The sequence below is a fragment of the Lemur catta genome, chromosome 8, assembly GCF_020740605.2.
Source record: "Lemur catta isolate mLemCat1 chromosome 8, mLemCat1.pri, whole genome shotgun sequence".
Lineage (NCBI taxonomy): Eukaryota > Metazoa > Chordata > Mammalia > Primates > Lemuridae > Lemur > Lemur catta.
Genome location: NC_059135.1, coordinates 48,920,304 through 48,941,385, shown reverse-complemented (window position 1 = coordinate 48,941,385; position 21,082 = coordinate 48,920,304). Strand labels below are relative to the sequence as shown.

Genomic DNA, 21,082 nt, shown 5'->3' with positions numbered 1-21,082 from the left:
AAAAAAATTATTTTCTGAAGTCTTTTGAATCTCTAAGTTCATAAAGAGAACTCTTTGGCTCCAGGACTTCTTGATCATAGGAGAGAAGACAAATTGTTTTACTGTGATACTAAGGGCCTTGGCTGTATGTACAGGGAAGTGTGAGTGGACCACAGCAAGACAGCCCAGCCTTTGTTACTGTACACACACACGATGTGTATGTGTCTTATTCAGGGACCACTGTCATTGTAGAATTATTTTACAGTGATATCAGATCATTTCTATGATGTATTAGTTTAGGAGGGATTAAAAATTGAAGAGGTATAGATAGAGGTTTATAGCTGTTTGTAAGATAAACATGAGTGTTTTCTTAACAAACATTCAAATACTAAGCATGCATGCAACATAAATTTGGTTTGGGTAAACATTTGTCTCCTCAAACATAATCGAGTATGATTAGCCTTTTTCTAGAGAAATCATAGGGAAGAGTTTGATTTATTTTTTTTCTCTGTTAAACTTAAGAAGTTCGCGTTCATGAGCCTGGTGGTTTAAACGTCAGCTCTGTTGCAGTCAATAGGAATTGTGGGAACCAGTTGCAGTGGGAAAATATGACTCAGAAAAAGGTTTTATTCTCAATTTGCCATTTTTGTAGACTTACTCTGTGGGCAAAAGCAAAACTACCATTATTCATCCATGCATGCAATCATTCTGTTACTCTACTCTCCCGAAATAGATGAGCTTTCTTCTCAACCCTAATTTTAAAAACAGTAGCAATAAATCCAAAAATCTTAAAGGTAAAGACCAATTGTTTTTATTACATACAAATTTAAAATTTTTACGTGGCAAAAAATTTTGCATAAACAAAGTTGAAAAATAAATTGCAAGCTAGGAAAAATAGCAATATATACAATGAACTAAAAATGTGTGAAAAATAAGAAAACAATTCACAAAAGATGAAATCCAAACTTTAAAATGATCTTTTATGTGTATTAGGTAGATAGATACTAAAAAAGGATCATAACATACCGTGTTTTAGTGGATGTAGAGAGATGGATGTTTCCGTATACTGCTGGTGAGAACAAATTACGAATCTAATCTTTCAAGAGAGCAATTTGGTAACATGAGACCAAAGCTTCAAAGTGACCCATTTGACCTAGAAATAAATTGTAATGAGATCACCAGGCAGATTCCCAAAAATATATTTACAAGGATGTTCATCCAAGTATTATATAGAATTTAAAAAGTGAGAAGTCACTTAAATTCTGGTCAAATTCCTTGCTATAACTGTATGAAGAATTATGTTGCCCTTCCAAATAAAGATGAAGAGCTATGTCTACTATAATGGAAATGTATTCAGAATGCTATAAAACAATGTGTAAACCAGTCTCCTTTTTCAGTATCTAAAGATAGATGTGTCAATATGTGTGTATAAGCATTTCAAAACGGGGGGATAACGTTCACAATCATTAGGAGTGATGGGATTATGATGATTTTCATACTTGTCTGTTTACACTCATGTAATTTTTAATGTTTTATAACAAGAATGTTTTATTTTTAAGTTTAGAAAAAATATAGCACTATTTTCATTTTGAAGGAAGTAAATAAGTTTCAACAGCCTTCTTGCCTGCAGTAGAGACATTGTTTTTCACATTCCTCTGCTGGTTCTATCTTAGTCCTCTCTTTTATTAGCTGCTCCCCTTAGTATGTACATTGTTTCTTAATTTTATTCTTATGCTAATTTTGGTTTCATTTTAGTTCCATATTTTTCTCATGCAGAGATGGCTTAATTCTTGATCTCTCACCGTGCTCACTGCAGCCATCTGAATCTAAGCTGTCAGTATTTCTTGCTTGGATCTAGGCAGTAACCTAGTGTCTGGCCTCTCTAAGGAAAGCTGCTAAGTGTCTTCCTGAAAACTGAATCTGACTCTCGTATTCGCTTGCATTTCTGTTGGTTTTACTAAGTCATAGGATTGTACATGGACCCTTTATGTTGGCATGAAACGCCCATCACAGTTGAGCTGCTCAACATCTTCACACTCCTGGGATAAATGCTTCTCTCTGTGATCCTTGCCTTTGCACACTCTCCCCTCTTCCTATTCTTCTCCCTCTTCTAACAACTGGGTAACTCTTACTCATTCTCCAACAGCCAGTTCAAATATTATTTTCTCTGGGCAGAGTCTTAGATCTTCTTTTGGGTGTATTCTTAGTGTATTGTGCTGAAATATTTCTGGGTCCATACTGGCCTCCCCCAGCCTCTTGCCCCAATTAAAACAGGGAGTTACGTAAAGACCAGGGCTCCTTTCTAGCAATCCTATATCCTAGCTCACGCAAGACTCTGAAGTGTTCATTGCACATATGCCAAATACATTTCCCACTATGACCTCTGCTTTTCGTTAGAGTGATATTTTGTTATATCATTTGATTATGTGAGCTTTCAAGACTGTACAAGAATTCTGATCTTTCTATGTTCCTTGTTCTTCCCTTCCTCAGGCTTCAGATGATGAGTCTTACATCAGTGATGTGAGTGATAATATATCTGAAGACAACACCAGTGTTGCGGACAATATTTCTCGGCAAAGTATGCATCATTTCAGCTTCCAGGTTGTTCTATCTACATGCCAAATTACAACACTGGTGACTTAATGAATAGGCATTTCCCTACACATACCCTAATTGTTCTTTTTGCAGTTGATTGTTCAATGAATTTTAATTTTGTATAATCTGTTGAGGTAAATGGCTGAAAATTTTATTAGGTAAATGGTTAAGTGAAAAAGTTTTACCTCTTGCTTAAACCAAAAGTTTAAGTTCTTGTTAAGTAGATTTAATTTTTTTAAATTTGACTTGTCTTTTCTCGAATGATATTTGAATATATTTAACACCTGCTTAAAAAACTATACACTGGCTGGGTGCAGTGGCTCATGCCTGTAATTGTAGCACTCTGGGAGGCCGAGGTAGGATGATCATTTGAGCTCAGGAGTTTGAGATCAGCCTGAGCAAGAGTGAGACCCCATCTCTACAAAAAATAAAAAAATTAGCCGGGTGTGGTGGTATGCGCCTATAGTCCCAGCTACCCAGGAGGCTGAGGCAGGAGGATCATTTGAGCCCAGGCGTTTGAGGCTACAGTGAGCTAGGATGACTCCACTGCACTCTAGCTAGGGCAAGAAAGCGAGACTCTGTCTCCAAAAAAAAAAAAAAACGAAAACACTATACACTGATGTTTTGTGCATCTGTTAGTAACTTTGAAATAATTCCATTTACTCTTGAGAGTATAACGAAGGCTCAGGACATGTATCACAATCAGAATTATTTGAAAGAGTTATTTCCCTTCTTGATTTTATGAAATCAGAAAAGCATCTTTCATTGTGATTCTCCCTCTTCCAGTCCTGAACGGGGAGCTTACAGGAGGGGCCTTCCGAAACGGACGTCGAACGGGTCTGCCAGCTCCTTGTCCTGACACCAGTAACATTAACCTGTGGAATATCTTGAGGAACAACATCGGGAAAGACCTATCCAAAGTCTCTATGCCTGTGGAGCTAAACGAGCCGCTCAACACTCTGCAGCATCTCTGCGAGGAAATGGAATACAGTGAGCTTCTGGACAAGGCTTCGGAAACTGATGATCCGTACGAGCGCATGGTAATAAAAGAGAAGCGCCCTTCGGGGATTTGCCAACCCTAGACCTGGGCTAAGCCAGAATTCATTTCCTTCTGGAAATGGTTTTTGCGTAGCATTCTCACTGCATAGGTAAACGAAGAATTGGTCTGTTTTCATAAATCAGGCAGGGCCCAAAAGTCCCAGACACCTTTACTGGAAGATACACATTTTGTGGCTTATCCGTGGTCTAGAGTGTTTCTAAAGCTAGGATGTAAAGGCTCCTTAGAGGTTTAAGGCATGCCTTGCCGTGCTTTATCAGCTTTTCCTGAATGCCAAGATAGCCCATCTGTTCAGGAACTTGGGTCTGAGAAAGTAATTTCCTGTTTGTACTCTGGCCTCTACTCCATATGACTGTGGAAAACGTGCCCTGCCCTCTGCAAAGTACCAGCAGCCACAACCCCCCTGCACACGATACTAAGATTGTGCACATGAAACCTATAAACTGGGTTTCAGAACCTTTGAACTCTGTGATACCCATGGAATTGGGTGGACATATGAATGAAGAACACTTGACCTCAGTGGCCTGCTGGTCCCCATGCAAGTACTTTAACCTTTCCTTTATTTATCTTTTTCACTATGTGTTGATGGAGATGCTGTACAAGTGAAAAATGAGAATGCCATCAAGTCAACACCCATCGGTGTGGGGTGTGTAAAATCTGGAGGAAAAGGGGACAAACAGACCAGGCAGTAGTCTCTCCTATATTATTTTCCTTTCTTCAATGTTTTAACAGGTTCTCGTTGCTGCATTTGCAGTTTCAGGATATTGCTCCACCTATTTCAGAGCAGGAAGTAAGCCATTCAACCCAGTCCTGGGGGAGACCTATGAATGCATTAGAGAAGACAAGGGATTCCGATTTTTCTCAGAGCAGGTAAGTGCCACTGGACTCAGTGAGGGTTCTATATAGGTAGGAAAGCAGTTTGGTGATGAAAACAGCCTTTTGATAACTGTTTGGGTTGTGTTATGATACCAGTTCATGGAAAACGTACTTAGCTTGCCCCTTCTAAATTGTATAAGTTCTCTGTGTTTAAGCATGAAGTCTTGAAAGCTAAAGATTTACTTACACATTTTAAGAGCAAGTCATTAATAGAAATAGATGAGTAGTAGTTTTTATTGGGGGTGACTAATATATATTATAAAAACAATTATCATTTATGGAAGTTTTAATGCTGATATCATTGCCTTCTTTTTTGTTTTTAATTACCAGGTTAGCCATCACCCACCTATTTCTGCCTGTCACTGTGAATCAAAGAATTTTGTGTTTTGGCAAGGTTTGTATTTCAATTATAATTTAAAATCATATTTATGAGCCTATGAAAAAATGTCTGGCTTCCAAAGGTACATTGTACTCAGTTTAGATTTCTACCTTTGGAACTCAGAGAATGTTGGTAATTGGTACAGAGTTCAGTTTGAGAAATTCCATTTCCTGGTTTAAATATGAAACCATGTCATCTAGGAGATGAGATTGCTTATCGAGGAAGCGGAGCCTTATGGAGCGGCAGAGCTCCCTGCTGACTGTGCCAGCTCAGAGCCGTCACCTTGTCTTATTGTGCCTCATTGTCTGCGTCTGTGATGTGGAGGCTCCATCTGCTGCCTTCTTGCTTCTTGGGGCTGTGCAAAGACATTTTAATCCTGAAGGAAGGCTTTATGGCGCATCAGCTGTGGGCATAGTCTATTTAGATGTATAAATGTTGCGGTAATTCCTGGTCTTTTATTCACTGGGACTCAGGGGTTTGGATTGAAGTCTTCACTTATGAATACCTACTGTTCTGTCAGAATGTTACAAGTTTGCCTAAAATAAGAAGTTTCAAAGCCCCATTAAAAGGAAAGAATATATATGTAAATTTGACCATTAAGTATAAATAGTTTGTGCATGTTTGGAAGGGTGGTTCATTGCTCACAGGATGACTTTTCTCCTGAGCATTTCCTTGACCTGAAAACACACACAATGGTAGAGTGCTGTGACTGTGCTTTATTGCAAAGTGAGACAGTACATCATTTCTTAGTTATAACCAGGAGTCAGAAATTTTGTGGAGACAGCACTAAGCTTCCTTAGTTCATCAAAATGGGACCAGGTGGTTATTACAAATGCGCAGGTAAATCTGAGTTTCCACGAGTAAAACATAAAGCCATCATGTGAGATACAGTGCTGGACCCTGGACTGTGTCTTAATAACTAGTGTAGGAACATGTTCATTAAGTTAATCCCACTTTTTCATGAATCTTAGGTATCTGTATTAGGAGACTTTATTTATTTATTTATTTTTTACTGTTTTCCCAAATCATATAACTCTTCTATATATGGGGGGAAATTTGTATATAAATCAATGATATTGCCATACTGCAATTATTTTTACTATACACCTCGTGGTTGATATATATGTTAACTATTTTTAACATTTAGTTAAAACTTATAACAACATTTGGTGCTATCTAGACATTAAAGCACAGTAGAGTCTAAGTTTATATGTGTATGTGGACATGCACACATTATTCCAGGTTTCTCCCAGTTTTGTTAGTTGAAAAATAATAGGGAGTATGCATTATAGAGAAACATAGATAATACATTTTCTTGGTTCACAGTTAATATTTTCACCTTGGGCCTGTCATGTTAAATCAACAATGTAGAATCAATTGTGATTACGAAAGCACTTTGGAAAATGTAATACAAAAGTTAATTTTTATAGAACACTTGATTAGATTGGGAGTATATTTCTTGTCCTCTGCCTATGTCATTTAGATATCAGATGGAAAAACAAGTTCTGGGGGAAGTCGATGGAAATCCTACCCGTGGGAACACTGAATGTCATGCTTCCAAAGTAGGTGGCTCTCAGCTCCCTTTTGGCCTCTTCTCTGCTTTTCTAAATCTGAAATGGTGTTTTAAACTCTAAACGTTGCCAAGAGTCCATTTCCCTGTATGCCCAAAGCTTCTCTTACCTTCACCAAAATTTTGAGAACTCCCCCCACCCCCCCCCCAAAAAATGAGAATTTTAGTGTATGTGTCCAAGCTTCCCATTCATCTCCTCACATCCCCTACTCGTCAGTCAGTACCAGGTACCTACCATGTCCCCGTCACTGCACTGGTTTGCATTTTATATGAAAGTTCCCCTGTTTAATTGCTTTGCTATACAATTTATAATTTCACTTTTGAGTTCATCTTAGATCTGGAGACTATTTTAAATTTTAAGTTATGTTATCAAAGAAGAGTGATGGAATCCTTTTAAAGTTGGTTGTGTTCTAAAGGATATGGCCTATAAATCTTTTAAAATTAATTGAAGTTTTCTTTGAGGCCGAGGGGTTGATTGTTTGTATTTCTTTGTTTGGTTGGTTTTTTGTTTTGTTTCTGTCCATTTGAGTGACAGAATTTGCTGGTGGACTGGATAAGGAGGAAGGTGAAGAGAGGGAGGTATTCTCAGGACTACAAAATAAACTTCAGTATTTGAAAATTCATGGGGAAGAGGGTTTTCCTAGACGTATAAGATGCCTACATCATACCACTTTATAAATTTTGTGGAAACTTGAAGCATTTTATTTTATTTTAAAATAACATTTTATTTGAAAATATATGTAATGTGCAAACATAAATGGGATTTGATGCTATGTCTTTTTGTTCCTTGGCAGGAATTCTGTAACCTTACTGCCCAGAATTTGCATTAGATTTGTGCCATCTTGGTTATGTTCCTCAGTCTCTTCCCAAAGAATTATTCACATCTTTGGTCTTAACCAAAGTATGAAATGGTGCCTGTCTCCACCTGGCATCCTTCCGTGCTGGCCCATTGCCCGCAGGGTAAATATAGACTCCTTGCTATGTCACTGAAGGCTTTTCGGGCTCTGCCTCGTCCCACCTTTCCAGCCTTGCCTCCAGCCACACCCACTCACCTGGAGCACAGCATTCACAGGCTCTAGATGCCTTGTGCTCTTCTGACCTCTGTGGCTTTATGGCTGCTTGTCCCTGGCTGGTGGTGCACTCCTACCCATCATCCAAACTTAGATGGAACCCAGCCTCCTTTATAACATCTTCCTTGACACTCAGCCCATGTTCCAGGAAGATCTAAGGACTCAGGACTCTTTCTTCCGTGTTCCCATGATGCTGTGTTCATTCATCTATTATAGCCCTCATCATATTTTATTTTAAGTATTTATTTACATATCCATCTATCCCTACCAGACTTTTGGCTCCAGAAGAGCAGGAAACAGGCCCTATTCCACTTTGTAGCTTTAGTACCTGGCCCATAAAAAGCACTTAAATGTTCCTTAAGTAAATTAATCATGTCGTAAATATTTATGGCCACATAGAGATTTTCAAGAAAGAAAGGAAGGCTGGGCGCAGTGACTCATGCCCGTAATCCTAGCACTCTGGGGAGCTGAGGCGAGAGGATTGCTTGAGCTCAGAAGTTCGCGACCAGCCTGAGCAAGAGCGATACCCTGTCTCTACAGAAAATAGAAGAATTAGCCAGGCATTGTGGTACTTGCCTGTAGTCCCATCCTGGGCGTTTGAGGTGGCAGTAAGCTATGATGACACCACTGCACTCTACCCAGGGCAACAGAGCAAACCTCTGCCTCAAAGAAAAAAAAAAAAAGAAAGAAAGAAAGAAAGTAAGAAAGGAGAGGAAAATGAGGGGAAAAGAAGCTTTGGTCAAAGAATATTCTTTTTAGTAGAAACACTCATATGTATTTGTAACCTTCACTATTTATAATCAAAGTTCTATTCTTCACTAGGTACGGAGATTACTATGTGTGGAATAAAGTTACCACATGCATACACAACATCCTCAGTGGGAGAAGATGGATAGAGCATTATGGAGAAGTAACCATTAGAAATACCAAAAGCAGTGTTTGCATTTGCAAACTCACATTTGTCAAGGTAATAATATCATACAACAGTAAAGGAAAAATAATACAAAGTGCCTCCTAAAGAAGAATTAGAACAATCAACTTAAACAGCAGCAAGTGAATCTGTCCTGTATCATTGGTCCTTAAAACATTTTAGATAAGAAAGCAGAAGGAGCTGATGGACTTTCTCAAGGAATGCAGGCTTCTAAAGATGTGGAGGTCAGAAAAGGCACCATCTCAAAACAGAAAAAAACAAATTTCTTCCCAAAGACTTTTTAAGTAGCCAGTCAGTGGTTCATTAAGTAAAATTCCAGAAAACACTTTTTGCCTAGACCAGGTCTTCTGGTTTATATTTATCTTTCTATTCTTGCTTGATCACATGTTCAAGTGATCTTATTTTAGAAAACTAATTATACTGCAGTTGTCATTCTCTGAGGACATGTGATGAAAGCAGACATGTAGGTGATTCCTACCAGTCACTGCAAACTCATCCAACCATGCTACTGTTGTAGTCCAAATAAGTTCAACAAAAAGCATTACTTTTGTCAATAAGAAAAGGTGTTTGGGATAGAAATGCCTACAGAATACCATTTCCCTGTGTGTCTCTGGCCTGAAGTGAAACATACAGTATCACCCCATGTTTGCTTAGGCGTGCTACAGAATTCAACATGGCACAGAAACCCCACTCAGCCCTCATGTCTTCTTGATCTGTGACCCCATTCTAATATGGTAAACAGGTAACATATTGGAGTCTTAAAACTCTAATATTTTCTTAGATAAATCCTTTTAAGCCATATTGGAAGGTCTTATTCATTTCAGTTGAGTATCTTTATTTTAGCTCAAGATGTTGCCCATTATTTTTTTCTTATAGACTGATGAGGTAGCTAGAACCAAATAGCCAGAATCACTGTGTGCTCTGGCTGGATGATGACAGGAAATATGTACATTTGGTTTTGTAGGCTATGAGAAACTTCAGTGCATGCCTGCCCCTAATATTTGCCAACCCTGTGTAATATTTAAAATATGTAAATAAAGCCTACAAACTGTCAAACAAAATATGTTCTGTACTTTCACCTTGACAAAAATACCTTCCATAACAAGACCTGCAAGTCCAGGTTGGACCCATTGGAACTCCACGCTGGGAAGCTGGCAGTGCAGGAGAGCCAGTCCTGGCCCACAGCCGTCCCTGCTTTCTCCCCACCTCTGGCTCTGTTCTGCAATGCAGGAGTCTTGCACATATATACGTAGGCAGTTCACACGTCCAGCTCTGTCCACACCTCCACAAACAGCCACCCTTGGCCACTCCTCAGACCTAAAGGTGCACACACTAGTGGCTGGTCTGCCTTTGGGTAGATAAATCAAAACCCTGTGCCAGCTGTGGAATAACTTTAGAGCCTTTTGGCCAGGGAATTCTAGGGTCCCGCCTACTTGGGGCCTGATCTGGAAGGGGGGGTCATGGAGTCCAAGTAGGCAAATTCCCATAAACTTCTCATCACTTGGGAAGCAGCATGGCTGGAAGAGGGCCACCGCAGGGTCCTCGTGATAAAATTCAGCCATTTACAGATGCTGTGAAAATTATTTCACAAACTATTTCTGCAGCATAGCCAATTGAAATCATTAAAATCCATTAGTAGGGAAAAAATCCAAGACGAGAGGATCTAAGGAAACATTATTAACCTATAAATTAATATTAGGTTCTTAGGACAGAAACTGAGACTTATCTGCTATGCTACTGTGCTATAGCGTGAAGTAGAAATCATCCCTTTCTTAAAAGTTAAGCTAACTGATACTTAGAAAGCCAACTTTCCATACAAAGCGTTGTAAGATAGATGTATGGAAATGATTCGAATAAGGGACTTCACCATGAAGAAAAATTTCTACGTGGAAATTACAGGGATTGATGTCATTAAAGCAATCAGCTGCCTTAACTGGGGTTTTGTTTTCCCAGGTGAATTATTGGAATTCTAACGTGAATGAAGTCCAGGGGGCCGTGATGGGGCAGGAGGGGAAGGTGGTGCACCGGCTGTTTGGGAAGTGGCATGAAGGGCTCTACTGTGGTGTGGCCCCCTCCGCAAAGTGTGTCTGGAGACCAGGTGAGAATGGCCCCAGTGTCCTGAGTCAGGAGGGTACCACGAGCAACAGAAGCAAAGGAAATGTCAGGTCATCCCATGCTGTTCACATTATGTTTCCTTTAATAGTGAGATTAAAAATGTAGATGCTTAAGGCAATCATAGTTACATTTATACTTAATGTATAAGTTATATATATCCCAACATTTGATATTTAATAATAGGAAAATTTAGGCCAAACCTCTGATGTGTGGTCAGAGGTTGGACCTCCTTTTATCATGAGGACCCTGACATGCTCAGAGAGTGAAAAATCACTCTAAAGGTAACACCAACATTTCAAAAGCTAGGTGTATTTATTAAAGAATTTAGATAATTGAAATACATAAACTTAAATCCTCTCTCATGTTATTTATTTTCTGTCTTAATAAAAACCAAGGAAAACCTGCAGACATTTATAATCCACAAATTCAGTAACTTGCCAGAATAAGTGATTTTTTTCAGTTGAGCAACAAAAAGCTGCAATATGTTATCATTTAATAAAAGACATGAAGAGAGTTCTGGTATAAATTAGCATATAATTGAATATCAAGGATAAACGGAACAAGTCTCCACATGACATTTATTTTCATTGGAATATTGTCAGTTAATCCCTAATGTTAAATTCGTTGTTGGTTTCTTAAGAGACATCAATGAGTATTTAAATTTCCTGCTAGTAGAGTGGTTAGTTCATTCATTCAGCAGCTATTTATCGAGTACTGACTGTGCATCAGGCTTTGTTCTAGACACTTGGCATACATCTCTGAGCAAGGCACACAAAGATCCTGCCTTAAAATTTAGTTAAAAATTAACAACAAATGTTAATTTAGATCTGCATCTTTTTCTTTTCTACCAGGAAGTAAGCAACAAGAGTTTCTGGTGAAACCTTATAATGTTCATAGTTAATCACCCTGACATTTAGTTACCCAATTGAATACTTGAGAGAAAAATTATAGATTAGTTTAGCCAATAAAGACTACTGTTAGGTGCAAAGTTTTATTTGAAAAACTGGATTTTATAAAGTATACGATTCTATTAGTTCTCATCATCTACATAAAGTGTCCCACCTAGCAAAATATGGTCAATTTAATTCACTTGAAAAAATTTATGATCTAGTGTTTATGACTACAAATTTGGTATTAGTTCTGGTATTAATTAAGCACCACGGTAAATCAGCTTCTTCCAGTTCTGTTAGCCCTTTGCCTCTCACAGTGGTCACTGGTCTCCTTCCAGGTTCCATGCCAACCAACTACGAGCTCTACTATGGCTTCACGAGGTTTGCTATTGAGCTCAATGAATTGGATCCCGTACTGAAAGATCTCCTTCCACCAACAGATGCCCGGTTCCGGCCAGATCAAAGGTGAGGATGGCAGTGGTGTTTAAGATGTAGACTTAGCTCGTGGCATGGGGCTTTAGAGGTCATCGAGACTTATTTTCACCACCATCACTTATTCATTCAGTCATTTCTTCATTCTCTTATTCATGCAACAATATTTGAGTTTTCTATGCTACATAAAGCAGTATTCATAGGATGATTATAACAGCAGATTACCTCAACACAAAGTTCTCCATGGAAGATAACACAGATTTTTTTAACAGAAAGTTTCTAACCGCCTCACCCCCCAAAAAATAAATTGCCAAAGTCTTCAAACTCGTAAATTCTTCATTAAATTTAGGATCACTCATCACTCAATGTTTTTGGCCTCTGTACTTCTACAACTGTAACATGGAGTATCTTTTAAACTGAAAAATAACAGGATAAGTTACAGGAGCACCCAGAAATGCTTTGAGTGAAAGTCTGTACTTTTCCCAATATGCTTTTGACCCCACAGGATGTTAGATGTACTCAAAATACCATACCTTTAATACCTTCTGATTCTTATTTTCCTTATTATGTAGTTCTGAAGTCATGACATCTATTCCTAGGAATTCATTTTACTTTTCCCAAAAGTTCTATATGCCATACAATACTAATTTTCTATTTTCCATGTATTTATGGCTTTATCTGTCTTCTGTCAAAATGTTCCCAGTATTGACTGTTCAATTTCCCCTCTCTCTCTAGAACATACAGTCTCACTGTCTGACATTCAAATTTATCAATAAACTGCCTATACAATGTATGACATATCGTATCTCTGTTCTTTGCTCTCTCTTTGAAATGTAAACATTTGTAAATCACCATTAGGTCTGCTTTTTCCTTCTCAATTCTATTTCAGTATTCCCTTCCTGAATTTCATTTCCTATTCATTTCCTATTCTGTGCCCTTTTGTAATTTTCCCACTTACCTTTTCTTTTTTCATCAGTTTTACTCGCTCCAATAAAACAGGAAAGCTCCATCCCTCTCAATCTGTTCTTAGAATAGATGGAGAACAGCCAGTTACCATCCTCCATTCTATGGCCTTTAACAAGTGCTTTTTCATAACATGGAAAAGAAGCACAACTGTGACTTCTTGCTGTTCTAACCCTGGGCACTGCAGTCGTCCTCAAAGTCTCAAGTTGTAGAACCCCAGACAGCACAGGAAGGTCTTCAAGGCCAAAGCACTGACCTTTCACTCCTCCCATTATATTATATTGCTGATTACAATAGTTCAGGTCATGTACAAAGAAAGCATGTTGATTGATGGACATGAAAGAAGCAGTGTGGCCTGGGGCAGAGGTGGGGGGACATTGCCAGAGTGTTACTGTGCCATATGTTCTGTTCACAGCAACCAGAATGTGATTTTGTGCACAAGAGATTTTTTTCCTTAGAAAAGAGGGTAATAGATTAAAATACCAACTGCTTTCCGCTTAGATTTTTGGAAGAAGGAAATTTAGAAGCTGCTGCAGCAGAGAAGCAAAGAGTGGAGGAACTCCAGAGATCTCGAAGACGATACATGGAAGAAAACAATCTTGAACATATACCAAAATTTTTTAAGTAAGTCAGTTCATTCTCATAACAAGTTCCTGTTTTGCAAATGGTTACCATGAACAATGAGAAACTCCAGGTAAATGAAAAGAAAATGGGAGATAGTTTGATGTCCAGGAAACTTAAATGTAGAAAAACTAAACTGATTTTGGTAACTTTGCTTTTGGCAGTGAAAATATTGAAGCAGATTTTGCACTTGTGAAAAGTTAGTGACTATGAAAAGAAATTCTTTTCTACAGCTTTTCTTCTTGTGGGCAGGAAAAGAGAGTCTGGGTCTTGTCCAGAAGGCTCTTTGTCCTTCAGCTGCACCCTGTAGGATGGTGGGGACTGGTTTCCACTCCCTCAGCCAGACTGAATGGGACCCTGCTGCCCACAAGATTTGTTAGGATTTAATTTTATTTCTATCACACAAAGCTTGGGTCTGTTCAGATTTGGTCTCTCTGTGGTATGATAGTAGGTGATTATTACAGGATAATTTGCAGGATTATACATACATCACCCAGATTAATCTGAGATTTCCAAATTCATCTGTTGCCCTCCAGAACCAGGACAGAAAAGCTTAGGGTAACCTCATATCCTTTAGACTTGCCATCCCGTGACTGCCCTGGAGCAGAAATGCAGCCTTGCCCTTCAGATGTCTGAAGTGCGCTCTTTGGACGGATCCTGCAGAGGCTCTCAGAGCCACTGATGCTGCATGTTTGTAAGGACAAGCCAAGGAGAGATTATTCTCAGAGGTCTGGAGCCGGAAGCTCTTAGTTACAGTGTATGTGTACGCCTCGTTTGAGGATCTTCACTTTCTACCCCTACCTGGAGGTCATTTATTCCTGCCCTCAGTTCCTCTCTCCATGACTCTACCTACTTCCATTTGAAATATTTAACAACAAAAATGACTTCATTTCTGGTTAAAAATAGTCAAATCATCAATAGTTAGCAGATAGAACACTAACTGGCTTACAAAGCGTTGCTTATATATACATGTCTAATCTATAGGAGAGGGTCCAATTATTGGGTCACCTTGATGTGATTTGTGGCTAATGTTGATTTTCATTTTCACAGAAAAGTTATTGATGCCAATCAAAGAGAAGCCTGGGTTTCTAACGACACCTACTGGGAGCTTCGAAAGGACCCTGGGTTTAGCAAAGTAGACAGCCCCGTTCTTTGGTAAAACTGGGAACATAGAGCTAGCCACATATCACACTCAGAATGAATAAATAACTATGCACAATTATGTTTCTTATAGCTACGCGTGGTTTCTGGGTCGACTGAAAACCTACCATTTGCTTTTCTATTCATCTTTATAACGGACTTTCAGAAGTGCATTAGATAAGGCCCCTAACCACTTTTGGATCCTTTCTGTTTTGCTGCAACCATATTCCTTAAAAAAAAACATCCACACCCTCCTAGGAAAGCAGAATAAAAGGAGCATAATACAAAATCCAAAGTCTGAAGAGTTTGTAAAGAAAAAAAAATAGTAACTGGTGCTTAAAGCTGATCAAGAGAGTTAAAAACAGCGTATAAGCCTCGCGTTCGGTCCGTTGTCGGGAAGCACCATCCCTCACCGTAGGAGCTCCTGGGCCGCAGCAGTCAGTCAGCTCGGACTTCGAGTGTGTCTGTTCGATGTGCTGTGCTTGTGCTGGCCTTGTCAAAAAAGACGTGATGCTTCTCAGATCCTGTTCCATCTGTATGCCATTGTTCATGCCTTAAGATATGCAAAGATGTACAATAAATCATTTTTTAAATGTGTGCTCATAGGTTTATGTGAAGAACAGATTCTTTGAATCATGGCATGATTCACTTTCTCGATCAGAACCATGATGAGACTAACTTTAATGGATTTGAAAAAGTGAACAAGATGTGCTTTACTTTGATAAGTCAGTTACTCTATCGTATGTCTGAAGGGCAAGAAGGAAAAGGTGTGCTAAGTAGACCTCTGTATTCACGTTGCTCTTTAAGTTCCTGTCCTGCGTCCGGATAATAAACTGTCCCTCTTCTACTTAACCTCAGTGTGCCCTATTATTTGGCAAAATCTATATTTGATTTGGACATTTGTCATCAGTGTTAAAGCTTTAAAAGGAAATAACAAAAAGCATATGGAATTCCTGTGTGGGCTTAGTAGTACCGTAAATGTAACTGTTTTGAGTGAAGCACAATGTAACCCACATGTCTATCCCATGCCCAGCCCACTGGCTCTTGTCGAATTCCACTGACAACAGAAGCAAGAATGCTAGTAGCTTATTTGCATTGTTTAAATGAATTCTATGCAAAATCATATTTCAAATTTTCATCAAGTGATTCCATATGATACATGACTACATATTAAGCATTTACCTTGCTATTGGCAGAGATGTAAAACTTAGGCTAAGGAATTTATCCATCTTAAAGGGGGGGGGCCAGAAATGTGTTTCACATACTTCAGGATTTATTTTCCTCCAGTACTATACAGAGGCTTTTGTAGGGAACTTGCATCAGTATTCCTAAGTTTCTGCACGTAGATGACTATATAAATGCCTGTATGTTTTTAAAAAAATCTCTTTAGAGATTTTCCTAGGGAATTATAAAACTACATGTATTTTATTCTTAGATTTTTATTCTTAGAGTCTTACCATTGGAATTTAAGTGTTGTTTTAAACTCTGGTAACAAGGTTCCTGACATGTTACATTTTATTATGAAGTGTCGATTTTAGTGTTACTTCTCCTCGGCATTATTAGCATCCTAATAATGGCTGATACACCATCAAATAAAATACTGCTGAGAGCATAAGAAAAAAAACTCTAAGTGTCCACTAGATGGAGCAATATTTTAATGATCCCAAAACTCATCCCTCCTTTCATCGGAGTCATACACTGTGTGTACAGTTTGCATTAGTTAGAATGGAATTTCATTCTCAGGTAAATTCCCTAATCCATCTCCAGATCTAAGCATTCCACTTAAGCGAGACCCACCCTATTCCTTTCATTCCCATTTGAAATCTATAGGTGGCTTGGCTTGTGATAGTAAAATCTTCTCCTTGATATTGATTCTTCTTTTGTTCATTCATCTTGACGTCCTTTTTATCGACATCCTGAGATACATGCCTTTAATTTTAATTAGAATTTAATTAGAATCGTATTGACTTCCTCACAGAAGTCTATTCTCCTACGGTTGGTAAAGCTTTAAATACTATTTAACGTGGTTCTGGTCTGTACTTAGTAACACTTTCCCAAACAGTCCCAAAATAGCCTAAATATAAGAAAAGAATCATGCCAAGTAAAGGTACTGCAGGTGGAGAGTAGGAAGGTGAGGCATCAGGTGACCAACGGATATATCAGGCAGCAAAAGAGGACCCAAGACCTATCAGGGAAGCAAATACTATACCTGGGATTTGGTTATAATTGAGAAAAAGAAAAAATAGTAGAGAGATATTTTTACCAGATATTAAGTTCATGCTGCATATCTGGTGGGTGAATGTTGGTCAGAGGTAACCTGACATGGATTAGGCTTTCAAGAAAAGAATGAGAAAAATGTCACATTAATTAAAGTCAACACATTTTAAAATATCCCAGATTTAGAATCTCTTTTGGGATTCAGATATCCTGATTATTGCAATTCAAGTGATCAGTCAGGTTTTAGATACCACTCCTATCATACCCAATTCACTAATGTTCCCTGTCAAATACTCATATTGGTGTGATGGCCTCATCCCCCCTTTTTTAAACTTTTTATTGACATGGTGATTATAAAATTATGAGACTTAACTCTGTTAGAATATTTATCTATATAGTATTTGGGCTTTCAAGACTAAACAGCAAGAGGGTAGGATGTTAGATCATTCTCACGATAAGACCTGATTTATTTCTTAGGATTTTATATGAACCTTTTTATTTGGAGTATTTTTTTTAATGTACTTCAATGGATGCAAAAGGGGCACTTTCTAAATTGTTTGCCTAAAATGATCTAGGATAGAGAAGGACTTAATATATCTGTATACTTCTTACCTGGTTTATTCATAAGCTCCTTCATTTCATTTGAGGTAGCCGTTAAGGACAGCAGTAATAAGTGACCATGATTCTGGGTTCTTGGCTAGACTGACCACATCAATGGCACACACCAGCACTTGTAGAGACCAACCAGAAACTAATTGATTCCATGTGCTGCCACTCAGGGTGCAAATTTACTCTCCGATTTTGCTGTTATTTTATTGGTTCTTTTTTAATTAAGTCATTTTTTATGGATTATTTTTAAAATACTAACCCCCTAATTTCCAGGCAATTATAAAAACAAACCTCATTTAAGCTAACTTTCAATGGTACATATCAATTATACGTGAAAAAAAAAAAAGCAATGTAATTTTCTAGGTAAGAGAAACCAAGGGATTTTCAATACAGAGATGCTAAGTTGTCAACTTTTATACCTTTTGCTCCTCTTAATTGATTATTCCGTCCCCATGCCTTTCAGTGATTCCACTAATCAATTATTAGATCCTGCCCCAAGGAGCAGTGGGTTGGGGGTTGGATTTAGGAAGGAAAACCTAATTAAACTGTTTTTGCTTCGTACTGGTTACAGCTGTGGCTGGAGAAGAATTTATAATCATAATCTAAAGTACATTTTTGTTGTTACATTGTGAATTTTAATTATCCATCTTGTCTAATCTTGTTCTCTGTCATCCTAGATAATGAAGTGTTTGTGGGAGCAGAGCTCCTCACACACCAGGGGGTGTAATAAATGTTTGCACTTGGCCCAGTATATTATGAATGTGGCACAGTAAATAAAGTTTGTGTACAAAATATTAGTTTATTTCTATGGGAGCCGTTATGTTCAGGATATATAAAGTGTATCTAATTAAACAATTATGAAGCTATTTTGTGCTCTAGGAATGTTCTTTTGGGGAAAGATGAAAAAAGTGTATAAATGGAACAAAGATTAAAGTGTTTTGTTTTTTTCAAAAAGCTTCCCAGTCATTTGGAAATACTGCTTATCAAACCAGGATTAGACCCTCTAAGTCTTAACTGAATTTCTTTTGTAAAATTGATACATTTAAACTGTACATTACATGAATCATTCTGTTAAACTAAACCTGACTTTGTTCAACTTTAATACATAATTGTAAGAGTGCACATTTGTTACTGAATTGTAAGACCTTTTTTGCAGCCTCTGCTTTTAGAGAAAATGGCAAATTGTTTATGAAAGATGTAGCTTTATTTCTTCAAAAATGAGATCTAAAAAAGAATTGAATTCTTTAGTAATTGCTGTGATGAACCAGCATGTCCTACATCTTAAGCAAATGAGGCTTCATGATTAAGGCAGCTTACAGGTGACTCAAATGGAAAAACACTTACCTGTTATATGCATCCTTTTGTTTTCTAAAACAGTATCTGACTTGATTCACTTGCCCCAACCTTCTGGTTCCCTGACATGGTGAAGGGCATGGATACACATGTATGTTCTTTTGCACTGTCATTAAGTGTTTGTAAAATATACAGTATTTATGCAGTTTTGGAGTTATTCAATATTGGAAACCATTTAGCCTCTTGTTGAACACTATTAATTTTTCATGGATTAAAAATTACCCCATAAATACATATTATTAGTTACTTTAGTATTTCCAGATTGGTAGGAAAAAACATAAAACAAAAATATATTTATTTCCTGCAAATTTTTTTTTTCTAGTCATGCCTTCCTTCTAAATATAAGTTAGGGTATTTGTAGAGAGAGAAATATTAAGTTTTCATAAAACAGGGTATAATCTTATTTTGGTTCCACCTATTTCTTCTAACACTTTTAATTAATAAGGTAAGTAACTGTCTTAATTCTGTTAGAGAAAATAATGCTAAAACTGTTATCTTGGGCACTCATTCCCCCTTAATTATTCTAATCCAGTTCTTTAGTAATTAAAGTGATTGCTAGAAATCTTTTTGTCATTTCAAGTTGTTTTTAAGCTTAAGGTATAACTGACATAATAAACTTCACATATTTGAACTGTACAACCTTTTTTTTTTTTTTTTTTTTAGACAGAGTCTTGCTTTGTCGCCCGGGCTAGAGTGAGTGCCGTGGCATCAGCCTAGCTCACAGCAACCTCAAACTCCTGGGCTTAAGCGATCCTCCTGCCTCAGCCTCCCGAGTAGCTGGGACTACAGGCATGCGCCACCATGCCCAGCTAATTTTTTTCTATATAGATTTTTAGCTGTCCAAATCATTTCTTTCTATTTTTGGTAGAGACGGGGTCTCGCTCTTGCTCAGGCTGGTCTCGAACTCCTGACCTCGAGCGATCCACCCGCCTCGGCCTCCCAGAGTGCTAGGATTACAGGCGTGAGCCACCGCGCCCGGCCTGAACTGTACAACTTGATACATTTTGACATATATATATATATACATACACACATCCTTGACACCACCACAATCATAATAGTGAACATATCTATCACCCCCAATTTTCCCCTGCCCCTTTCTAATCAATTCTTCCCCATCCTCCACCCTGAGGCAATCATTGATCTACTTTTGTTACTTTTAAACATCTGCATATTCTATTTATTGCATATAGGATTTTTCTAGAAGGCTATGTGCATACGGGTAGACTTATGCCTGCAAACCCCTCCCATACCATTCCCCTTGTCTCCCCCATCAAGTAGTAACCTGTTACAAGAGAAAGAGGATCTCATTAAGAACTACTTAGCTGGTAGCCCAGTAAAAATTTTAGATTTGAAATGCTTAGAAAACAAAGTTTTCATATCGAATTGGCCATATAAATTATTGGATTAATTTCCATGCTTTGGGAGTCCAAAATAATGCTAACACTGAACTTCCTGTTGGCACTGAGGAAACCCTGGAAAGTGTCTTTCTCTGGTGTGTTATGAAAAACTCACTGACAAGCTGTGGGAATCCGGAATGACTGCCCTTAAAATGATGTTTTGATGATGATGGGGGAAGTAGCCTATGCTGAGTTATGTTTTATTTTCCTCCCCCCAGCCAACTTTTGTGTCACAAACATTTGAAATTTCAGTGCTCAAGAAGGCTGCTTTTCCATTTCTTCTAATACTCTCACTCCCCATCTGGAAACAAAGTTACTAAACCTAGTTTTGAAAAAGCAATAGAAATGAAGGGTCCAGTGACCTTATTGGCAGCAGTGCAAGTGGAAAGCTTATTCCTTATATCCTGAGCCCAAAAGGCTGTTACTCAAAAGTAGAAAACATTCCAGAGATGGTCAAATCAGAATGATTAACATTAGATGCTAATGACGAGAAAAGGTAAGAATCAATAAAGGAGAAATGGAATCTGGGAAAGAAAAGTAGGTTCTCTAGGTAAGGCAGGGGTCCTGCTTCTTGGGGGTGTATGGATGGATCCCAGGTGGGCCATGAAATTACCTTGGATGTTTGTTACAGGCAAATTCTGAGATTCCTGAGTTTCCCTCCAAAGATTCTGAGTCCATAGATCTAAGGTATGGACCAAGAAGCTGCATTGTAACAAGCATCCTCTGCCCCCTGGGAATTTTGAGGTAGGTGGGGAACTGAGATGAGTGTGTTCCAACTAACCACCAATTTCCTTGTTCCTGCAGCCTCAGCCTTTTTAGTTGTTTTTGTTTGTTTGTTTGTTTGTTTCTCATAAGGCACTCAGTAGACAGTAAGAAAATATAGTT

At 38.2% G+C, this 21,082-nt stretch overlaps 1 protein-coding gene across 6 annotated transcripts in view; it reads left to right on the top strand.

Annotated features, from left to right (window-relative positions):
* The window catches only part of OSBPL6 (oxysterol binding protein like 6), a 202,398-nt gene extending 187,175 nt beyond the window's left edge, over positions 1-15,223 (top strand). For all 6 annotated transcript variants that reach the window (XM_045559338.1, XM_045559339.1, XM_045559343.1 and 3 more), the window contains 10 exons: positions 2,470-2,557; positions 3,361-3,614; positions 4,364-4,501; positions 4,838-4,901; positions 6,370-6,448; positions 8,349-8,493; positions 10,411-10,555; positions 11,801-11,927; positions 13,359-13,481; positions 14,529-15,223. In XM_045559338.1, the coding sequence (XP_045415294.1) occupies positions 2,470-2,557; positions 3,361-3,614; positions 4,364-4,501; positions 4,838-4,901; positions 6,370-6,448; positions 8,349-8,493; positions 10,411-10,555; positions 11,801-11,927; positions 13,359-13,481; positions 14,529-14,637 (1,272 nt within the window). In that variant the 3' untranslated portion in view covers positions 14,638-15,223. The remainder of the gene's footprint in view (positions 1-2,469; positions 2,558-3,360; positions 3,615-4,363; positions 4,502-4,837; positions 4,902-6,369; positions 6,449-8,348; positions 8,494-10,410; positions 10,556-11,800; positions 11,928-13,358; positions 13,482-14,528) is intronic.
* Positions 15,224-21,082: the final 5,859 nt, after the last annotated feature.